The 23256-nt window shown below is 43.9% G+C and overlaps 1 protein-coding gene across 4 annotated transcripts in view; it reads left to right on the top strand.

The window, feature by feature from the left end:
- The window catches only part of GALNT10 (polypeptide N-acetylgalactosaminyltransferase 10), a 218662-nt gene that overhangs the window by 115510 nt on the left and 79896 nt on the right, over nucleotides 1–23256 (top strand). For all 4 annotated transcript variants that reach the window (XM_024760163.1, XM_024760164.1, XM_024760165.1 and 1 more), the window contains one exon: nucleotides 16794–16960. In XM_024760163.1, the coding sequence (XP_024615931.1) occupies nucleotides 16794–16960 (167 nt within the window). The remainder of the gene's footprint in view (nucleotides 1–16793; nucleotides 16961–23256) is intronic.

Raw genomic sequence — 23256 nt, 5'->3', positions numbered from 1 at the left:
AAGAATTTATAAGCTCAATTTCCTCAAAAGAATTTATAAGAATTTATAAGGCCTGGATTCTGTTGAGTGCCTTTACATCCCCAACAGGCTACAAAAGCAACAAGGGATCTTCCTTCTCAAAGAATGAAGATCACTGGAAATAGTAACTATGTGGGTAAATACATATAATTTTTTCTTACTGTTTAAAACTTTCAAAAAGATATCTGACTGTGTAACCCAAAATGATAACATATCCTTGCATTTAAAGCATAGATAAAAGTAAAATACGTCCCACCATAAAGGTTAGAGGGGAGAAATGTAACATAGTAAGGTTCTCCTACTTACGAAGTGGTATAATGTCATTTGAAATTAGACTTTAAAAGTTAAAAGTATATAAAAGTATGGGCTTCCCTGGTGGCGCAGTGGTTGAGAGTCCGCCTGCCGATGCAGGGGATGCGGGTTTGTGCCCCGGTCCGGGAGGATCCCACATGCTGCGGAGCGGCTGGGCCAGTGAGCCATGGCCGCTGAGCCTGCACGTCCGGAGCCTGTGCTCCGCAACGGGAGAGGCCACAACAGTGAGAGGCACACGTACTGCAAAAAAAAGTAAAAATAATAAAAATAAATAAAAGTATATACTATAAACCCTAAAAGGAGCACTCAAATGACAAAACAAAGAGTTGTAGCTAATAAGTCAACAAAGGAGATAAAATGGAATCATGAAAAATATTCGGTTAATCCAAAAGAAGGCAGAAAAGGAGGGAAAAAAGAACAAAGATCAGAAAGGAGAAGTTGAAAGCGAGTACCAAGATGATGGACTTTAACCTAACCATATCAATAATCACATTAAATAATCACAGTAATTACTTTAGTGGAAAAGCAGCTTGTCCGATTAGTTAAGAAAGCAAGATCCAACTACATACTGCCTGCAAGAAACACACTTTAAAGATAAAGATACAAATAAATTAGAAATGAAAGGATAGAAAAGATCTTCTGTGCTAACATTAGTCAAAAGAAAACTGGAGTGACTATATATTAATATCAGTCAAATAGATTTCAGGACAAAGACAATTACCAGGGATAAAGAAGGTCATTTCATGATAAAGGGATCATTCATCAAGAGGACATAGCAATCTTAAATGGTTAAGCAACTAATAAGAGAGTTTTAAAATACATGAAGCAAAAACTCATAGAACTGCAAGGAGAAATAGACATAGCCACAATTATGAAATTTCAACACCTCTCTCTCTCAATAATTGATACAACAAGTAGACAGAAAATCAGCAAGGATATAGTAGAGTTGAACAGCACTGTCAACCAGTGTGACCCAGTTGACATTTGTGGAACACTCCACTCAGTAACAGCAGAATATACAATCTTTTCAAGTGCGTACATAACATTTACCAAGATAAACTATATTCTGGGCCAGAAAACAAGTCTCCATAAATTTAAAAGGATTCAGGTGATACAAATTATGTTCTCTGACCACAGTGGAATTAAATTTAGAAACCAATAATAGAATAGTGTCTTAAAATTTCCAGATGTTTGGGAACTATGTAACTCAGGAATAACAGATGGGTCAAAGAAGAAATCAAAAGGAAAATTAGAAAGTATGAATGATAATGGAAATAGACTATGTCAGAATTTGTGGGATGTCACTAAAGCAGCATGTAAGGGGAAATTTTGTAGCATTAAATGCCTATATTGGAAAAGAAGAATGGTCTCAAATTAATGACGTCAGCGTCTACTTTAAAAACTAGAAAGAGTAAGTTAATCCAAAATAAACAGAAGAAAGGAAATTTTTAAAAAGATCAAAGCAGAGATCAGTAAAATAGAGAATAGAAAACGAATTGAGAAAAATCAATGAACCCAAAAGCTGGTTCTTTGAGGTGGTCAATTAAATTGATGTCTTAGCAGCCTGATAAAGAAAAAAAAGAGAGAAGACACAAATTATCAATATCAAGAATGAGAGAGGTGACATAACCACAGATTCTATTACTGTTGAGAATAATAAAATAATATTCTGAACAACTTTATTCCTATAATTCAACAACTTAGATGAAATGACAAATTCCTTAAAAGATACAAACTCCCAAAACTTACTCAAGAAGAAATGATTCATTTAAATAGCCCTATATCTAGTAAAGAAATTGAAATTATATTAAGAACCTTCCCACAAAGAAAACTCTGGGCCCAAATAGATTCCTTGGTGAATTCTACAAAAATTTAGGAAATAATACAAATTCTACACAACTCTTCCAAAAAGTTAAAGAGGATGGAGTATATTCCAACTCATTGTGAAGAAGCCAGCATTACCCCGATACCAAAACCAGACAAAGACAACACAAAAAAGAAGATTACAGGCCAATATCTCTGATGAACAGAGATGCAAAAATCCTCAACAAAATATTAGCAAACCAAATTCAGCAATATGTCAAAAAGATCATACAACCGTGATCAAGTGGAATTTATTCCAGGGATTTGAGGATGGTTCAACATCCACAAATCAGTCAATGTGATACACACCACATTAATAAAATGAAGGATAAAAACCATATGTTCATCTCAGTAGATACAGAAAAAGCATTTGGTAACATTCAACACCCATTTATGATAAAAGCTCTCAATAAAGTGGGTGTAGAAGGGACGTATCTCAACATAATAAAGGTCATATGTGACAAACACACAACTAATATCATACTCAGTAATGAAAAGTTAAAAGCTATCTCTAAAATCGGGAACTAGACAAGGATACCCCTTCTCGCCACTCTTATTCAACATAGTATTGAAATCCTAGATAGAGCAATTAGGCAAGAAAAAGAAATTAAAGGCATCCAAAATGGAAAGGAAGAAGTAAAATGGTCACTATTTGTAAATGACATGATTTTATATACAGAAAACCCTAAAGACTCCACCAAAAACCTATTAGAAATAATAGAATCCAGTTGGAAATGGATTTGTTATCATGGTTTGCTAAGCATTGCAGTATCCACAACATCCGGATAAAAGGGTAGGGAATCAGGAAGAGGGAGAGCACTGAAGGGGAATCGCTCCCTGGACCCAGAAGAGCTAGAGGCTGAGAACCTATTGAGGGACCACCACCTTCCTCCCATGATAGTGTGGCCTTGGTGTTGCTGGGGGTTGAGAACCAGGAAAGCCTGATGTTTATAAATATCTGCAGAAACAGACAGGAAATCTTCTGGAATGGTGATGAAACCTCAAGCAGGAAAGGCCTGGGATGTAAAAGAATTGAGTTTTTCTGGCCCAGAAGGCATCACCAGTTGTGCATTCATGGGACCCCAGGGGACCAAAGGAAGCTGTTGGCAGAGCTGCTGTCTGTGTTCTTGGGCTCCTGCTGCATGGACACCTCATGAATGTATTCAGAGCTAATTAAATCAGGAATTTAAGGCAACCGTGTATGTGTGTTAAGGGCTCCTTTCTCATTCCTCCATCCCCGATCTGTTGCCCACCAAAATGCAGCCTCCTCCTACTCATTTATACTAAAATGATCAAATGTCAGTCCCTGCCTTGAAGAGATCTCAAGCCTATTAGTCAGTTGAAAGTTTCTCTGCAAGTCATTCACTCATTAATTAAGCAAATACTTATTGGGTGCCTACCATGTGTGTTTATTACTTCCTAGCCTACTAGTGTAGGCTAGTCCCTGGGAAAACAGCAATGAATAAAATGGGCAAAATTTCCTTCCCTCCTAGAGCTTACATTCTACTGGGCTGGGGAGGTCATAAACAAACAAATCAATATATTTATTTTCCAGTGATGTAGGGAAAGAAAGAAGCAAAGTAAGAAGTAGAAAAAGTGACGGGAGAGGCTTCCCTGGTGGTCCAGTGATTAAGACTCCATACTTCCACTGTAAGGGGGCGCAGGTTCGATCCCTGGTTGGGGAACTAAGATCCCACATGCCGTGGGGCACGGCCAAAAAAAAAAAAAAAGTGATGGGAATAAGGTGTATTTTATTTCAGTGGTCAGGGAATGCTTCGCTGATAAGATGACATGTGAACAGAGAAATGGAGAAGTGAGGGGCCTAACAAGGCAGTTAACTGGGGGAAGAGCCCTGCAGGCAGAGGAAACAAGTACAAAGGCCCTGAGACCATCATGCTTGGCTGTGGTACCCAGTGAGCCAGGAGGAGAGATGAGAAGCAAGGCTGGAGGAGTGTCAGGGTCATGGTGGGGCTTTGGCTTTTACCAAAGTGAGTAAGATGGGAATCCCTGGAGGGTTTTGAGCAGAGAGCGCCATGATCCGATTTTCACTTTCGAAGGATCCCTTTGGTTGCTATGTTAGAATAGACTGAGGTGGCCAAGGGTAGAGACAGGGAGAATAGTTAGGGGTATATTACAGACTCAGACCACGGTGGGAGTAGAGATTACCAGTGGCCGCATTCTAGATATACTTTGAAAATGGAGACTACAGAATTTACTTACAGACAGTATAGATATGAGAAAAAGAAAGGAATCAAGGATAACGCCAAGGTTTTTGGCAAGAGCGACTGGGGAGATGGGGTTGCCATTACAGAAATGAAGACTTTGGGAAGAGCAGGCTTGGGGGAAATCAAGATTTGTATTTCAGTCAAGGTTAAGATGTTCTAAAAACATCCAAACGATGATGTCAAGTAGGCGGTTGAATAAATGATGCCATTTGTGTTGTGAAAAATGGAAATGGTGGTGGGATCCTTTATTGATTATATTATACATTATATTGTGGTTTTAATTAACTCACTTTCCTTGAATAGCAAAAAATGTCTGAGGCATAACAGACAGTAAATCTAAAAATGACCCAGGATCAGCTGTGGTCTGTGGTGTGGTGTGCAGGATGATAGTATGTGTGCCACATTCAGGTCAAAGTGAGGGTGGGGCACACCTTCTGCCATCTACAATGGGAGTGAATGACTGGAGTCTGTGCCCACCCGTCTCCCACCCCCCACCCCCACAGTGCCAGGAGGTATGTCAGACCCTCTGTACAACAGTGACAGGCTTGGAAGATACATTTAGTATGTATTAGCAGTTCTTACCCTTTTTATCTTGATTTGTATGGTGGAGTAAGCTCACTTGACACTTCTGTAATGGAGTGCTTGAGTGTAAGATTAGCGCCCCAGAGATCCTCAGGATGAGAGAGATCCAGACTCCCTAGTTTGGCAGGCTGTTAGCAAGGCAGTTGTGTAGGGAGGGGCAGGGGGCAGAAGGAGGCTGTAGTCTGAATGATTTGTGAGCTGGGAAAGGAGAAAGTCCAGGTTTCTTTGTAGCATCACTGGTTCTACAGGAAACTTCAGTCGGCTCTCCTCTGAAATTAAATTTCTCTCTTCTGAGCAATAGTGTTTCTTCTAAGACAGCAGTTATTGATCCATCAGACCTAATATTGGGATTTAAAGGTGCTCATAAGCCTTAAAATGAAATGGCAGCCAATAAACTTTCTCAAATTGACTCCTTTTCTTGTAATTTTTAAAACAGATTTCAGTGAATTCAGCCTTTTGGTGAAATTACGGAGATAAATGGCTTATACATAAAAATGGCTGCCTGTCAACTGAAAATCAAACGGGCATGTATCCCATATGATTTATGCTGGGTGAAAAGCACTCGACATCCACATGAGCTGTTGTGTGGTTTGTGTTCTTTTATCATTTCTGCAAACAGATACGTTTTCTAAGTCTTCTTGAAATGGGTGCTGTGTTCTCCATGAATAATAACAACACCTGCCATTTATCTAGTGCTTGTGTGCCAGGCATCGTGCTGAGCACTACACAGCCTCAGCTCACTTGTTCCCACTTTGAGGTTTGGTGTGACGACGTTTTTCTTTCCTTTATGTCTCAACATCATTTTCTCATTTACAAAAACTCTGTCACAACTCTTTTGTGATTCTGGCCTCTCTGAAATCGTTTGTGTCTAACAGGGATTACTAGCTCCATTTTACAGATGCATACACTAAACCTCAGGGAAGCTGAGTTCTTTGCTCCAGTTCACACAGCCTGTAGAAGGCAAAGGAGACTCACACCTGGACCCCAGCCTGTGCTCCTTCTGCTGCATCACACAAGACCGAGGCCCATTCCTCACAGGGAAGGAAGCAGACATTTTTACATTCGAATCCTTTGTGCATGAAGGTTCTTGGGCCAGGCGTAGCGAGCAGGGTTGGCTAGATAAATGGACACAACCCAGACACTGCTTGAGTTGCCTTTCACTCCCGCTGCTGAAGGTAACATATGCTTGTCCAGGAGCAGATAAATCGCCCTCAGTAAAATTGGTTACAGAGATGAGTTTGATTTCTAAGTGGTATTGCCCTTGAAAGGATTTAAGGAAAAAGAGAATAATGACTGGAAGATAAAGACAATTATCAATTCTCTCCCTTCATTAAGATGGTATCACAGGCAGAATGATGATAAGAAAAGCGAAGCAGCTCAGCTTAGGAGCAATGAGACATAGACTAGAACATAACTCCCTCCCGATTGTAAGCCTCCTTCTCCACATCTTTTTGGGGGACAAAATCAATAGTGCCCCCACCCAGCCAGCCACCTGCAACCCTGAATCTGCCCAGGTAATGAATGGTATCAGTTTAGCATTCTGTAGACTTTTCCTTTGTTTATGCAACATATGGAGACATAGCAAGAGGTTTGGGGTTTTTTGGTTTGGGGTTTTTTTCCCCCACAAAAATGTGGTCATACTATATGTATTTTATTCTACAGGTAGGTTTTTTTTGCTTATATTATGGTCACTTTTCTAAGACATTTCTAATAGCTGTATAATGTTACACAGGAATCTCATAAATTCACATTGCTCTGTTGACAGGCATACAGGTTGTTTCCATTCTGGAAACACTGGCAAAAACATCCTTGAACATGTTTCTTTACATTTTAGTTTCTTCTTTTCTCCTCTTGTCATGAATCATGAAGAATCTTGATATTAAAACCCATTTCCTCCTAACCTTGTTGGCCTGGCATCTGGCATCTAACGGGAGGTGTGGTCCTTATGGTGGTTATTTCATGCTGATAATTCCGGGCCTCTTGACCTCACCTACCATATTGATTAACCAGAGTTCCTCCTTCCTGCTGTCAGCCTGTGTTTAAAGTTTGAGCACAGGGAACACTTTGCATGTTACGTCTGCAGAAGGACCAGTTTTATCATGTGGGACAGCCATGTGAAGAAACTGTTGGATTTTGCTGTGTGCTTTAAAAATTTTTGCTGTTGTTGTTGTGCTTTTTACACCATTCTCAACACTAGATATGATCTGAGCAAAGGGCTTTCCAAAATGTGAGTTCAAAGGGAGAGGCAAAGACTGCACAAACCAAGATCCTTTAAATACTGCTCGTACTGGAAGTCTCTGGTACAGGTTAGGGGGCACAAAACGGGATGAACTGGTGGTGCAGAGGTGCATAATTAATACTAATACACTTTGTTATTCTCTTAACTGCCTGTTGAGAGGAGGGAAGAGCAGGTGGGTGCAGCAAAGGCTCCCCTAAATGGAAAAGGACCTTCAAAAAGATGTCAGCCTCAGCACATGTTGTCACACTAATTTTCCGGCTCCTCTGGTTCCAGCCAGACTGTGTTAAAGAGAAACCCACGCCTGGCTCATCCCCCACAGAGCGGGAAAGAAGGGCTGGGGAGCCGAGCCTCAGCTGTAGAGAAAAGGCTTGCTGTCGGGTATGTCAGGAGAGGGCCCAAACCTGCATCTGGAGGGATGATGAGGGTGAAGGGCAGGAGTTTTTCACACTCTGCCCACTAAGATCCAGTTTCTTCCTTTTGTTCCAGAGTCTGGAGCTATTTATAATTTCCACTAAGCTTCTTGGGGGCTCCAGAGCCCATAAGACATAGTCTTCCTGAGAATGTTGTATTATAAGGAACTGTCCTTTATGTAAAATACAGAGGGGAGAATTTCAGAATTTTGAACTTAAACCATTTGCTGGAAAATGACCTACACCGTGGCCTCGGGGAGGTGGAAACTGACATGTCTGAGCCAGGTGCTATACCAGGTACATTCACATATGGTATGTCATTTATTCCTTGGGACAGCCTTAATAGGAAAGAGTTATATCCCCGTTTTACCCACATGGAACCTGAGGCTTAGGGAGGCTGTGACCTTCCCCAAGTGACACACTTCTAAGTGACAAAGGTGAGATTTGAATCCGGATCTGAGGGTCTCTTCAGCTCATGTCCCTTCCCTTACCACAGTTTCCACCTTGGAAAGTACCCTTACTGAAGCCCCTTGCCCTTTCCTGGGATGGCCATCCCTGATTCCAAGAGGATTGAAATCAGGAACATTCTCTTTGCTATGAGTTCTCCTCCACATTTACCTGTCTGCAAGGCTGGAGCTAGCTACTTCTCCCTCCTTGTGGCTGTTTTAATTGTCCATTCTCACCTAGTTCTCCTGTCATCCTCCTGGTGTTACCATCCCCACTTCACAGATGAGGAAACTGAGTCTCAGCAAAGGATGGAAAGCTGCCCCAGGTCTCACAGCTGCAGAGTAGCACAGTTGGGATTTGAACCCAGGCCCAGAGCACTCTTGCTCCCTTAGGCACATACAATATTGGGTGTGTTCATGGACTTGCACTTCTTTTAAAAAAATATATCTATTTATTTATTTATTTTGGCTGCGCTGGGTCTTAGTTGCGGCATGTGGGCTCCTTAGTTGCAGCATGCAGGCTCCTTAGTTGAGGCATGCAGACTCTTAGTTGCAGCATGCGGGCTATTTAGTTGTGGCATGCAGACCCTTAGTTGCAGCATGCAAACTCTTAGTTGCAGTATGCATGCGGGATCTAGCTCCCCCGACCAGGGATCGAACCCGGGCCCCCTGCATTGGAGCAGGGAGTCTTATCCACTAGACCACAAGGGAAGTCCCTGGACTTGCATTTCAATTTGGTCTGTGGATGGTGTCCCATGTTAGGGAATTAAATTTTTTTTTTTATGTTCCCTTCAAAATGACTGGATTGTTCTTTTTCAAGGTTGACTTGGAGAGAAAATTTTTGAAATGCTTCCCTTTGATATTGACTTCTTTTCCTTCTTATTCTAGTGCTCCAGCATTAAACCCTGAGGGTACATGTTAAGGGCCAGTATATTCGATTCATCTTTATGCCCAAGGGCTCAGAATCCTTTAGGGAATATTCAACTGGGGGCTGCTCAATCCCCAGTGAGTCCTCCTACTGCCTCCCACCCCCCACCTCAGCCCTCAGCCCAGGCCACTTTCTCCTAGTCAGTGAATGATCAAAGTTCTCTTCCTGCAGCATGAGAGAGGCTGCCCCCTTCAGGTCAGAGGGAGCACCTGGGAAGTTTCTGCCTCAGTCCTTCAAAAGCCATCCTTAGTTCCAAAACAGATTCATGTGACTGATGGGGCTTAGAGATGATCCAGTTATATCAGCAAAATCCTTAATAGTTACAAGTGACAGAAACCTAACTCAAACTGACTGAAGAAAAGACAATGTATTGACTCACATAACTGAAAAGGCCAGGAGTAGGTGATGGCTTCTGCCAGAGCTGGATCCAGGTCCCTAAGTGATGCCAGCAGGAACCTCTCTCTCCAACTCTTGGCTCTGTTTTCTGTTCTGCTAACTTCATTTTAAGATAGGAAACAGTCTGTATGGTGGCCCCAGGCAGATCAGACTTCTATCCTCCCACGTTCATTTTCAGCAAAAAAGAGCTTCCCTCTCTCCCAGCTGTCTCAGCCAAGATTTACTCTGATTTACAGGTGCCCATCCCTGAACCAACCACAGGGGCTGTGGATCTGCGATGCTCTGGCTGAGCCAGGCTCTCTTGCCCACCCTCAATGCAAGGCAAGGACCTCCGCCAAACCCTGTGAAATTGAGGGCTGGGAGATTCCCCAAGGAGAATCAGGATGCTCTTACCAAAAGAAGGAGAAGGAATACAGAGCAGGCACGCCAGACTTGCCCTTTGTCCAGCTCCCTTATCGACATAAGGGGAACCTGGGGTCTGGCAAGAAGATGGGACTTGGAATGTTGCATGGCAGAGCAGAAACCAGAAGCCAGGATTTCAGACTCCTACCTAGTTCCCTCAGTTTTTGTTTTTTTTATCTATTCATTCTTCTTTTTGCTTGTATAATTAATAGCACATTACCTCTATAAAAATATTTATGTATACAGGACAGGTGGGTTTCATCCAGGCTCCAGCTCTTACCAGCTGTTTGACCTAAGGCAAGTTATTTGACCTCTCTGCCTTGTTTGCGCCTCATTGTAATGGGAGTAAGATAGTCCCTACCTCATAAGAGCATTGTGACAATTAAATGACTTAATGCATAGAAAGTGCTTAGAAGGTGCTTATTATGCCCAACATAGTAGAAATCCTTAACAGATATATTCTGTTATAATCATTGTCATCTTCCAGCTTATTTTTTAACTGCTATCAGTACTCTGTAGTTCGAATTTTTCATCATTTATTTAATCTTTCCCCATTGATGAATATTCACTCTGTTTCTACTCTTTTCACCACTTCAAAGTGTGTCAGGAAGCACCCCTGACCGTGCCTCTTGGTCCTCACGCCGTGAACATCTAACTCAACTTTGTCCTGTTGAGGTTGGGACCTCATCAGACTGTGAACCAGATAACAAGGGAAGTGCTTGGGCAAGCGGTGGGATGTTTTGCACTCAGCTCATAGTCGTAAGGTTTGAAATACCACAGTTGCCTCTTCCTTTTTGGTGTCTCCTGGGGCCAGAAATACTGAGCCAGGGGGGCACCAAGGTTGATGTCATGTGATGGAAATGTCATGTGTCCCTGCTTTGACCTTCTGTGAGGGCATCGCTCTGCCCGTTCCTGCCCCCGCAAGGCCCCTTCTAAGTGTCTCTGGACCCCACTCTGTATCTGGGGACCCATGGAGACTGGGAGGCCATCAAGTCAGTGTGCCATGTGCCGTGTTGTAGAAACAAATATTTGTTCATAGAAGAGCTTGGAGGAAGACATACCCTAAATGTTTCACGGAGGCCAGCCTCCGGTGTCAAGATGTTGAAGCCATTAGCAGTTGTCTTTTAGCCTTTCTGTGTTTTCCAGCCTTTCATAGTGAGCAATTAACCACTTTTGTCATCAAGAAAAATATTATAAGCATTATTTTAAGTAAATACTCTCTAGATTTGAGGCTTGGATCCAAGTCACTTTCCACTAGGGGCTCCATTTCCTCATGTGGAGAATGGGGTTAGCACTCCCAGGTTTGTCTCCCTCCCAGGGGTTGGTGCAGCTTAGAAAAAAGGGAGAGTGTGCTATAAACCATCAGGCACGATGAACTGGGGAAGGAGGAGGTTATTATTGTCTGGTCGTAGCCAAACCCAGCCTCTTTGCATTGGGAGCAGTGCCCCCGTTGCCCTGTCCCGGAGACCACACTCTGAAGGCATCGGGCAAAGGGATGCTTTGTGTTTATCACACATACAAGGACTGAGCATACTCTGCTGTCCAGTGTTGAGATCTTAAGACACAGCATGCAGACAGGTCTTAAAGGTGACAGCTAAGATGGGGGTGTCACTGGGGTGGGTGGTGGCCTTCTCTCTTCCTCCCTGCCACCCGCAGGCCTCCTCTGCTGCGATCTGAGGCCTAATAAGAGGAGGAGAAATGGGGCTTTTCACATGGTCTCCCAACAGGGAGGTGCCTGGGGGCGAGTCTGTGGAGCCAAGTTTCCTGCTGGATACTGGAGAGATTCATTTGAGCACAGCACACAATTTTTTATTTGAACCAGTAGCCTAAGCTGGGACCAAACTAATGACTAGTGCCTGTGGCAAAAGTTGAAGTGCCATTTTGTGTTTATTTTGTAAATAAATGAGTGGATGGTTAGAGGAGGGAGAAAAAGAGTAGACCCTCCTCGCCTCCCCAGAAGCACATGATCAAGGCTGAGCCTTTTATTTAAGTTCTGAATAATTTTTAAATCCAGGATTGGGTTAATCTAAAAGTGAATTTAGTCTGTTGTCGCATCGTCTGCTTCCCTTAGTACATGATGGTGTTTGTGTATCTAGCGGCAGGCTGTGGGCCCCAGCTCTGGGGTTCAAGAGAGCCAGGGCTCTCTGCGCCGTAATAACGCTGTTGTATTTCACCCCATGGACTCCAGGCAATTTATTACAGCTAACCCCCCCTCCAACCCTGCCGCAACGAGTAAGCCTCCTGCAAAATTGGATGGAAGGCAGGAACTCTTGTAGAAAACGAGATATTACCTGTCTTTCTTGGCCACAGAGGATGCAGCCAAATTAAGGGAAAGGGATTTTTGAGAAGAGGTGCTTTCGTTCATTTGTAAAGGTCGACATAATAAAGTTGGAAAAGGCTCCCCCAGAAGACTGGCTGAAATGATCAAAGGGGTTAGAGAGGTGGGGGAAGGGGCGGAGGAGGGCCCGGAGGTGGGGCCTGGATAAAAGCAGCCCAGCCAGATGCAGGAGCAAGAGGGGACATGAAAGAAGGGGAAAGAGAGAGACTGACCTGTCTGTCCATCAATACTGGACTGCCAGAATTAGGGGCACTCTGTCCGTGCAGCTGTAACTGGGCTCACAGCCAGACACCATGGGTTCATTCCTGCCCTATCCTACCCCCCAGCTTCCCTTGGTGCCGCTAGCAGAGGTAGAATGTAAAGCTAAGGAGTCCGTGGACCCTGACCTGTTTTTTTCCTCCCACCATTTCTTTCTGAAAATTGTCAAAGAAAACTTGAATGAATTGCACACAGAACACTCATCGAGATTCCCACCATCGAGATTCTGCAATTAACATTCCTCTAATGATTTTATCACATATATTATATATTTTTAAATATTTAATTTTATATATTATTTTTGGCTGTATTGGGTGTTCATTGCTGCACACGGTCTTTCTCTAGCTGCCGCGAGCAGGGGCTACTCTTAGTTGCATTGTGCAGGCTTCTCATTGTGGTGGCTTCTCTTGTTGCGGAGCAAAGGCTCTAGGTGCGTGGGCTCCAGTAGTTGTGGCACGTGGGCTCAGTAGTTGTGGCGCACGGGCTTAGTTGCTCTGCACATGTGGAATCTTCTCAGACCAGGGCTCGAACCTGTGTCCCTTGCATTGGCAGGCGGATTCTTAACCACTGCGTCACCAGGGAAGTCCCAAGGTGGGCAGTTTTGTTATTCCCTCTTGGCCTGCCTGGTCCTCAGCTCCCCTTTTCTGGGCCCTGGGAAAATCCCTAATATCTCTGTTGAAATATACCCCAAAGATGAAAAGAAATGAAGAACAAAAGGAATCTTAAATTTTCTGTAATCATATTGTTAGAAATAATATTAATATTGCTTTTCTGAAACTGTTATAGGAAAAAAGCAAGCAACTGTTAATGTTAAGAACCTAGATTTTTAGCAAAAGAGTTAGAATATGTAAAACCAGACAAAAACCTAACAAGAAGAGAAAACTACAGACCAATATCCCTTATGAATATAGCTGCAAAAATCCCCAGCAAAATGCTAGCAAACCAAATTCGGCAACATATAAGGAGGATTATACACCATGACCAAATAGGATTTATCCCAGGAATGCAAGGTTGGTTCAATATATGAAAATCAATCAATGTAATACATTATATTAATAGGATAAAGAACAAAAGCCATATGATTATATCAGTAGATGCAGAAAAAGCATTTGACAAGATCCAACACTTCTTCATGATAAAAACATTCAACAAACTGAGAATAGAAGGGAGTTCCCTCAACCTGATAAAGAGCATTGATGAAAAACGCACGTTAACATTATATTTAATGGTGAAAGATTGAAAGCTTTCCCTTCTAAGGTCAGGAGCAAAACAAGGATGTCTGCTCTTGCCACTTCTATTCAACATTGTACTGGAGTTTCTAGACAGTTAGACAAGAAGAAGAAATAAACGGCATCTAGATTCAAAAGAAAGAAGTAAAACTATCTCTATTTGCAGATGACACTGTCTTGTGTATAGAAAATCCTAAGGAATCCACACCAAAAAAATGTCATTAGAGCTAATAAGTTCAGCAAGGTTGCAAGACACAGGCTCAATATAAAAAATCTATTATATCTCTGTACACCAGCAAGGAACAATATGAAAATGAAATACATATTTACTAGTCATTTCTCCAAGGAAGTTATACAAATAGCCTATAAGCACATGAAAATAAGCTCAACACCATTTTTCATTAGGAATATGCAAACCAAACTGTAATGAGATACCACTTCATACCCACTAGAATGGCTATAATCAAAAAGATGGACAATAACAAGAGTTGGTGAGCATGTGAAGATATTGGAACCCTCATACATAGTTGGTAGGAATGTAAAATGGTGCTGTCACTTTGGAAACAGTTGGCAGTTCCTTAAAAAGTTAAACATGGGGGCTTCCCTGGTGGCGCAGTGGTTGAGAGTCCACCTGCCGATGCAGGGGACACGGGTTCGTGCCCCGGTCCGGGAAAATCCCACATGCCACGGAGCGGCTAGGCCCATGAGCCATGGCCTCTGAGCCTGCGCATCTGGAACCTTTGCTCCACAATGGGAGACCACAACAGTGAGAGGACTGTGTACCGTAAAAAAAAAAAAAAAAGTTAAACATGGAGTTACTTTATGGCCTGCAATCCTACTCCTTGATATATACCGAAGAGAATTGAAAACATATGTCTACCCCAAAACTTGTACATGAATTTTCACAGCAGCATTATTCATAATAGCCAAAAGGTAGAAACAACCCAAATGTCCATCAGTTGATGAATGAATAAATAAAAGGTGTTGTATTTGTACAGTGGAATATTATTCAGCCACGAAAAAGGATGAGGTACTGATGCATGCTACAACATGAATGAACCTTGAAAATATTATGCTTAAGTGAAAGAACCCAGACACAAAGGCTACATGTTATATGATTCCATTTGTATAAAATGTCTAGGATAGGAAAATCCATGGGAACAGAAAACAAATTAGTGATTTCCAGGGACTGGGGGCAGTGGATAATGGGTAATGACTGCTAATAGATATGAAGTTTCTTTTGGGGGGTGATGAAAATGTTCTGGAATTAGATAGTGGTGATGGTTGTACAACTTTGTGGATATATTAAAAATGACTGAGTTATACACTTTAAAAGGGTGAATTTTATGTTGAATTTTATGGTATGTGAATTGTATCTCAATAAAAAAGAGATACAATATAAAATTAAGGTTTAGTAAAACTCTGTAATTTTATGTTTATGAAATTGTATATATATTTGAAATTTTAGCATAAACTCATCTATTAAAATATATTTGTAGTGCTGACCACCGTAAAGGCATAGAAGCCATAACCAACATAATAGTAATGAATGCACTTAGTGCCCATATTGCAGCATCCAAATGGTTATGTTGATAATATTAAAGAGCCAGGGTTCCTTGGCAGAAGGGTTGATTCCAGGTTAGAGCAGGAAACATACAAGTTGAGCCTGGAGAATCTTTTGATACCTTTTGTCAGAAAACAAAGAAGCTGTCAGTACTCTGTGACCATGTGCAAAGGACTAGGAGCCAACTTGAGAAGACTGCCTTGGGCTAAAAATAGGCTTATTTGGGAACCAAGAAGAATAATACTAGCGTTGAATTGAAACATATTAATTATGTTAAAAATTATGAGTTCATAATGAAAACAAATAATTGACCATCTTTGGAGGATGCTAGGGAACCAGGTCCTTCTGAAAATCGGTAAATTAAGAATCAAGAACTTAGCCTATCTTTCCTATATTTCAGTGTAGCCAAATAGTTGACATGGTAAAGTTTTTCTCCATGGAAGTATTCCAGCTAGTAAAGAAAGAATGATAGAATTAGAAATCACCATTTTGCAAACCCCTGATGAAATAAAGGATTTAGATGCAAATCATCTTTGGCCACCAACACCACAAAAGGAAAGACAACTGGATGTTATGTGTTTCCCAAGGAATGCTCACACCAGCACCTATAAAGAGGCTGCCAGAATATCTCATCGAATTAGGTCAAGCCTCTAGATCTAACTACCAGTTTACAGGAGGCAAAGTGGGGCAGACAGAGGAACATGTTGAGAGACACCACATCAATGCAGGAAGCAAAATGCAGACTGTGGGAAATACTATAGAACAAATGACCCAGTTTCTTAAACAAATGGTAAGGGGAAAAGAGACCTAGGAGATGCATCAGCTAAAAGCAGTAATGTGGGCCTTGTCTTGATGCAGATTTAAACAAACCAGACACAAAAACATCAGGGAAGTTTGAACACCAGCTAAATATTTGCTGATACTAAGTAACTATGTTAATTCTCTGGGGTATTACCATGATATTAAAGGCCCACAGGAACAGGGCCTTCTGCCCCCAAGCTTACCATGGGGCTGGTGGAAAGCAAAGGAGAAAATGTGCCCTCTGCCCACAGAGCCCAGGGAGGGAGAGAAGAGGGGCCAAGCCAGTGAAGCCCAGTTTATTCTTCCAGGTTTAAGGACACATGGTTTCTCCTCCATAGAGAGGAATGTGCAAGGGGTGGGGAGAGAGACAAGAGTGTTACTGAAGGGCTGTCTTCTACATGGAATCATGAGGATGGACAACCATGTTCATATCACAATTGAGGCATAAACAAGTTAGTGCATGTAAAGCACCAAACCCCGGTGCTGCTCCGTCACTGTTGGGGATTGTTGTTCTGTAACTGCTCGTGTACAAAGCTGGGTGGGGGGGTCATGTGTGTGTGTGTGTATCCCTGTGCACTCTGTGTGCAGGGATTAGAGGCAGGACTTTGGGATGCCAAGTAGAAGAAAGTTGTGAAATGACCGTGATGTCCCCAGCTTTCACTCATTGCCTGAAGCCTGGAGAGGAAGTAGGAATTGCAGTTAACTGAACCACGTGCATGAGTTCTCCTGGCAACATGAGAGCTGAACCTGTCTTCTCCCTGTCCCCCCGTGTCTCCCTCTAGCTGCAACAGCAAACGCTACCTGGAGACGCTCCCCAACACCAGCATCATCATCCCCTTCCACAACGAGGGCTGGTCCTCCCTTCTCCGCACCGTTCACAGCGTGCTGAACCGCTCGCCCCCGGAGCTGATCGCCGAGATTGTCCTGGTGGACGACTTCAGTGACCGAGGTAGGGCCCATTTCACCCAGCTTCCCACCCTCTATACTCTGTTCAGTGACTTGCTAAAGGGGTGGTAGGTTTTCTCATCTTCAGCAGCGCCAGCATGTGGGCCACCATGTACTGATACTTGAGGCCATGAGCCTGGCACTGAACACAAGTTATCTTACTTAGTCCTCACAACGACCCATGAAATAGGTTCTGTTTTTATCCCATTTGTATCAACGTAGAAGTGCATTAAACTGCAAATAATAGAGAACTTTAAATAATAGCTCAAACAAGTAAGGGGTTTATTCATTTATTCATTCATTTGATAATGAGATCCAGGATTGGTACAGCTGCTCGAGTCTATCATTGGAGAACCAGACTTCTTCTCTTTTCCCACTTCCTCATCCTCATGGTTACAAAATGGCTGCTGTACCTCTGGGAATTCTACCTTCCAGGCAGGAAGAAGGAGGAAGGGCAAAGAGAACAAAGCCTCTTCCTTGGAAGACTGCCTTCTTATTCAGGAAAGTCTCCCCAGAGACTTTTGGCCAGAACTCTGACATTTGGGCGCCCATATCTGCAAGGGTGGCTGGGAACGTGAGTGTTCTGATTTTTGGCCTCTTTAGTAGAAATAGGAAAAGAAGTGGATTAGAGAAGGTATCAGGACAGCCCACCTACAGTGTCTGCCACACCACTTTACAGATGCAGAAACTGAGGCTCAGAGAGGTTAAGTGACTTGCCCTTGGTCACACAGCTCTTAGATGGTGATGTGGTGACCAAGTCACATCTGTCTGACCCCACGCACATGATCTTAACCACTAGACCACACTGCAGAGCCTCTTCGCTATGGGCCTTACCCATGGGTTTAAGAGACAGAGGTGGAGCCACAAATGAAATCCAAGAACAATTTGCCCTCCAGCCAATGGTCTCGAGCTTATTCTTTGTATCAGAGCTTTCACCACTTGCAGGAAAATCAAGAGAAGCCCTTTCCTCTCTCACTTTCTTGTAGAGGCACTAATAAGTAGTGAAGAGAGGGAATCTAAGTACACTCCAGAATAATCAAAGCTGAGCTGCTTGCTGCCCCGTTTTAGTACTACACCCCACTTACGCGGCAGGGTGTGTGTGTACACACACATACATACACACACATTTTTTTTTTTTTTTTTTTGCGGTACGCGGGCCTCTCACTGCTGTGGCCTCTCCCATTGCGGAGCACAGGCTCTGGACGCGCAGGCTCAGCGGCCATGGCTCACGGGCCCAGCCGCTCCGCGGCATGTGGGATCTTCCCAGACCGGGGCACGAACCCGTGTCCCCTGCATCGGCAGGCGGACTCTCAACCACTGCGCCACCAGGGAAGCCCTACATACACACACATTTTGAACTCAGTTCCTACTGTCTCTAATTCTCCCCGTAACTCTTTTTTTTTTTAATTATTTTATTTATTTATTTTTGGCTACATTGGGTCTTCGTTGCTGCACGCAGGCTTTCTCTAGTTGCAGTGAGTGGGGGCTACTCTTCGTTGCAGTGTGCGGGCTTCTCATTGCAGTGGCTTCTCTTGTTATGGAGCATGGGCTCTGGGTGCCCAGGCTTCAGTAACTGGCTCACAGGCTGTAGAGCGTAGGCTCAGTAGTTGTGGCGCACGGGCTTAGTTGCTCCGCGGCATGTGGGACCTTCCTGGAACAGGGCTCGAACCCGTGTCCCCTGCATTGGCAGGCGGATTCTTAACCACTGCGCCACCAGGGAAGCCCTCTCCCCTTAACTCTTGACATACACTCATTGTCATGGGACCCTTTACTTTTCCTTCTTTGCTCTTATCACATCAGAATTAAAATATAAATAAGTGTAACATGTGAGCATTGTGTGTGTAAACATTGGCCTGTCGTATGTTTCCTCTACCAGATTCCACATTCTGAGAGCTGGGACTACCCCATCAGTCTTGTTCACTACATATCCTCAACTCCTTAGGCATATAGTAGGTGCTTAATACATGTTTGACAACTAAATGATCAGAGCTCGTTTCCTCTGTTCCCTTAGTACTTCCGCCATGGTTACAATAGCATCCATTATATGAGATTTATTTGTGTCCCTGAAGTGAGGTCTGTGAAGTCACCTGTGGGTGTGTCTCCTTGTGTCTGTATCACCATTCTTTAGCAATAATTACCTCTTTGATCCTGGCCCTGTCACTTATTAGCTCTGTGACCTTGACGCAGTCACTTAATCTCTCTGTGCTTCAGTTCCCTCATCTGTAAAAGGGAATCTACCTCTTAATATGACTATTAAGTGGGTTAATACATGTCAAATAGTTAGGACAGTACAATGCACAAAGTGAACATTAGAAATAAACATTTAAGCTTGGTATTATCATTATTACTATTAACATTATTTACAGCTAGTTTGTTGGAGGGGGTGTCAGGGATAAATGTACAGACATGGAGGTATGGTCTCCCCCTTTCCGTGGGTGAAAGGGCTTTGCAAATTGTAAAGCACTAAAAAAATGTGCTATTGTCCCACCTTCCGCCTAAACTGTCTCCCCATCCATTCACCACTCCGGGGACCATTTTTGTGTGCCAGGCCCATACATTATCTCATTTATTCATGACGACAGCCTCTGAGGGAGGCCCTGGGGTCTCTGCGTCTCCGACAAGGAGTTGGGGTCAGGTGACTGGCCCAGACTCACACAGCCAGTCAGCAGAACACCCAGACCCGTGGACTCAGAGCCCCAGACCCGTGCTCTACCGTTGCCTTTCCTGCCTTTCGTCCTTTACCCCTCCTCCTCTCCCAACCTCATCCTTCCCCCAGTTTGGGCCCACTACCCCCAGGCCACGGGCTCTCAGCCAGGTGGTGAAAATGAATATAAATGAGCACATTGCTCAAGTCATTAACTGACGTCCGTTTACTGTGCTGCGCAGACACAGCCCCTGCTGCTCGGGGTGAGCGCCCGAGCCTTCCCTCAGGTTCTTGAGAGCCACAGCCGTGCGGATTGCCCTCTGCACTTTGCTTTCCTTCTTCGTGTACCAGCCGCCGCAGGGCCTTCTGTTCTGGAGCACGCCAGGCTCCATCCTGCCTTGGGGTCTTCTCGTGTTCTTCCCTCAGCCAGGACATCCTGGAAGCGCCGGGCTCCTCTTCATCTTCACTTCGGTCCCCCGCCCCTGCTGCTGTGCTCCCTTCTCCACGTAGGGTCACAGGGCTGTTTGCTGACCTGTTCATTATCAGGCTTCCTCATTAGACCATTTGTGGTTAATAAATGTTTGTGAATTAGTGAATGAATGAATGAGGGGGGCAGAGAAGAAGGGAAAATATATGGCAGCTACAGCTGTATCCACACACGGGGAAAACCATCACTCGCAACAGGGTTGTCTTCAGTCAGCGAGATAGATGTGGCTGTGGAAGACACAGAGGTTCCTTTGGTGACCGGCGCTGGCCCACGTCTTTGGGTTTCAGGTTCAGGTCCCTGTCGCCTGTTTTCTGAAACATGGGGCAGACCCATAACACTTGGCAGGATCCATCTCTGAGCATCACAAGGCATTAGTCCTCCAGAGGGAGAGTGAACCCGGCATCATCCAGATTAGAAACAGCAGCTCTCCTTGCTGGGTTAGAAAATAGTTTCGAGGTCATCCAAGGCTACTGGCTTTGAACATGTGCCTCTGAGCAGTAGGGGGCCCAGGAATGCGTCAGGGAGCACTGTGAGGGCTGTGAAGAACCTCACAGGTGCAGGTGGGGTTCACATACCTCTCCTGGCATGGTCTATATTTGGTTTCTGGAAAATTGTTCACTAAGAAGAACTCCACTGCTTAAAAATGTGTGAAAATTGCAGATGTAACAGCCTACTCATTGTACAGATGGGAAACCTGAGTCCTGGAGCAGTGGACAAGCTTAACTAAGAGCGCATGGCCAGCTGGTTGCAGAGAAAAGACAAGAATCCCCTCTCTGCGCTCCCAGTACAGCCTGTCCCCTCGTCTTAGCTGTTAATGTGAAACATCTGCAGAAGCACATTACTGTTTTCTACCCCCCAGGGTGCTTCTCAATACATCATTTTCCATTGTACTAAAGAGCAAACTTCTTGCTAAAGAGAGCTCATTATCAAACACAACCAATCCTGGACCATAATGGTTTATGCTCCAATATCCCAATTTCCTCAGTGTTGTACTCAGTGATGAAAATAACGTGATTCCCCCTCCCCCAATAAAAAAAGACTGTAACAGTCTTGAGAAAGAAAAGGTAAATTATATAAGAATGACATTCACCAACTAACATCTGTTTCTCCAGAGAGCAAAAACATTAACCCAATGCAGTACCATCCCCAAACCCTAATAAGATAGAGAAGAGAATGAATACTGTCCCATTTCACAGACAGGAATGAGAACTGAGGCCCCTGACTGTTGCCCTTTTTTCTCAGTGAATCGGGCATGGAATGCAGAGGAGAACTCTTACCTCTTGCCCCTCAGTCCTGCCTGCACATTAGCTGTCAGATTTTGCAACCTGAGTTCTTCAGAAAAGCAATCATTCTTCTTGTTTCAAGAAGAAATTCTCAAGGCAGCTTTGGAAGAAAAACTTAGCAGTGATTGTTTTAAAAATGAGATTTGAGAGAAACAACTTCAGAATTCTAGAGAGGCCTGTCTCAAGCACGGCAAATATGGGCCACCGTGAAAGACGGATTCCTCTGGGCCACGTGAGCAGAGGCAGTTCTCAGAGTTGAAATTCATAGATGCTAACTACAGGCTTGATTGGCGCTGCCTGGAAGAAGGCATTTTCCTCTGAAATGAGCCTCTTCTAGGATCCTCAGGGCAACTAATTTTAATTTGGCTGAGGGTCGAGACCTCGGGTAGGAGACAAAATTGGAGCAGATGAATTCTTAAAATAAGATCCAGAGCTTTGTGCAGGCAGCACTGGGGACTAGAGTGAAGGCAAACGTCGGCCCCGGAATAATCCTGGCCCTGCTTGCAAACAGAGCACTGCGGAGTTTTCCAGGGGCCTCCAAAAGCTCTTCAAATGTGGGGGCTTGGCTTGAGGATGAGGAGGACATAGAGGTGTTTTTGCACTAGTGGGAGAAAGGTGAGCATGTAGGGTGGCAGACCTGCCTCCAGATTACACTGCCCAGATAGGAGATCTTTATTAGGAAAATCAAGAGGGGTCTTTGTTCATTCGTTTCTTTCTATTCTCCTTCCCCTCCCCATTTCCAAACAATATTGGTTTTCCAAAAATAATAGGATATGTAGACCTGGATGGGATTATTGTCTTTGGATGAACTGTGGGCCACCTGGGATGATGAGGTGCAGAAACGAAAGGCTGTGATATGATCTCACTGACATCATTTCCCCCAACGCAGCTCCCCATCAGCAAACAAAGAAAAACGTACACATGGAAGGGTTCCCTGAAAGGAGGTTCTTAAGCAAGCAAGCGTTTGTGGAGCTATCAACAGATTGTTGGCAGTGATTGGTGCTGGAGGGAGTATGGACATTGCAGGGCCCATTAGTACACATGGTAGAGGCTCTTACCTTTGAGACCAAGGTCCCAGGTCTTCCTTCTATGATGGGCTTATTAACTCTGACCTGCGCTGTCACACCATGCCAGTCCTGGAGACACGTCAAGGAGATCCGTTTGCCCTGACCTGATTTGCATTGCAACATACCACTCTTGACACGAGCCCATCAGCATCTATTCCACGTTTCTTGTCATCTCTCTCGAAGCCTTAGTTTGCTTCCAGGACCACCACAACTGTTGGGATGGCCATTCCCCACTTTCACTGTATTGTTTGGGTTCTCGTCACCTTGAGTTTTGTGCTGCTGATTTTGTTTTTCTCTACATTTGTCCTGATTTCATTCATATTCATGAAATGACTCTGTGCCCGTCGCTGCAGCAGGTGCTGGGGCTACAACGGGAATAAAATAGACTTCTCTTCTAAGGCTCACATCCAGCAGGGCAGACATACAAGGTAAGGGGCAATCATAAGACCATGGAGTATGTGCCCCTTGGTGGAGGTCCAGGTGCTGTCGAGCACGGAGAAGATCAGGGAAGACTTCCCAGAAAAAATTGCAGCTGAACTCGATCCTAAGGATAAGCAGATACTTCTCCTTGGGGTAGGGAAGGGAGAAGAATGTTCCAGGCAGAGGGAACGTCATGAGCACAGGCTAGGAGTCAAGACAGAAATGTGGAAAGCGCAGAAAGAGCCATCCATCACCTCATCACCTGGAGGCAATTACTGTTAACATTTAGGGTTCTCCCCTTTCCCAATGTGTGTTTTTTTTTTTTAATAGGCCTTATTTTTTAGAGCAGTTTCAGGTTCACAGCAAAATTAAGCTGAAAGCACAGAGAGTTCCCATCCA

The sequence above is a fragment of the Neophocaena asiaeorientalis genome, unplaced genomic scaffold (genome assembly GCF_003031525.2).
Source record: "Neophocaena asiaeorientalis asiaeorientalis breed wild unplaced genomic scaffold, Neophocaena_asiaeorientalis_V1.1 scaffold336, whole genome shotgun sequence".
Taxonomy (NCBI): Eukaryota; Metazoa; Chordata; class Mammalia; order Artiodactyla; family Phocoenidae; genus Neophocaena; species Neophocaena asiaeorientalis.
This window is presented reverse-complemented; position numbering and strand designations above follow the sequence as displayed.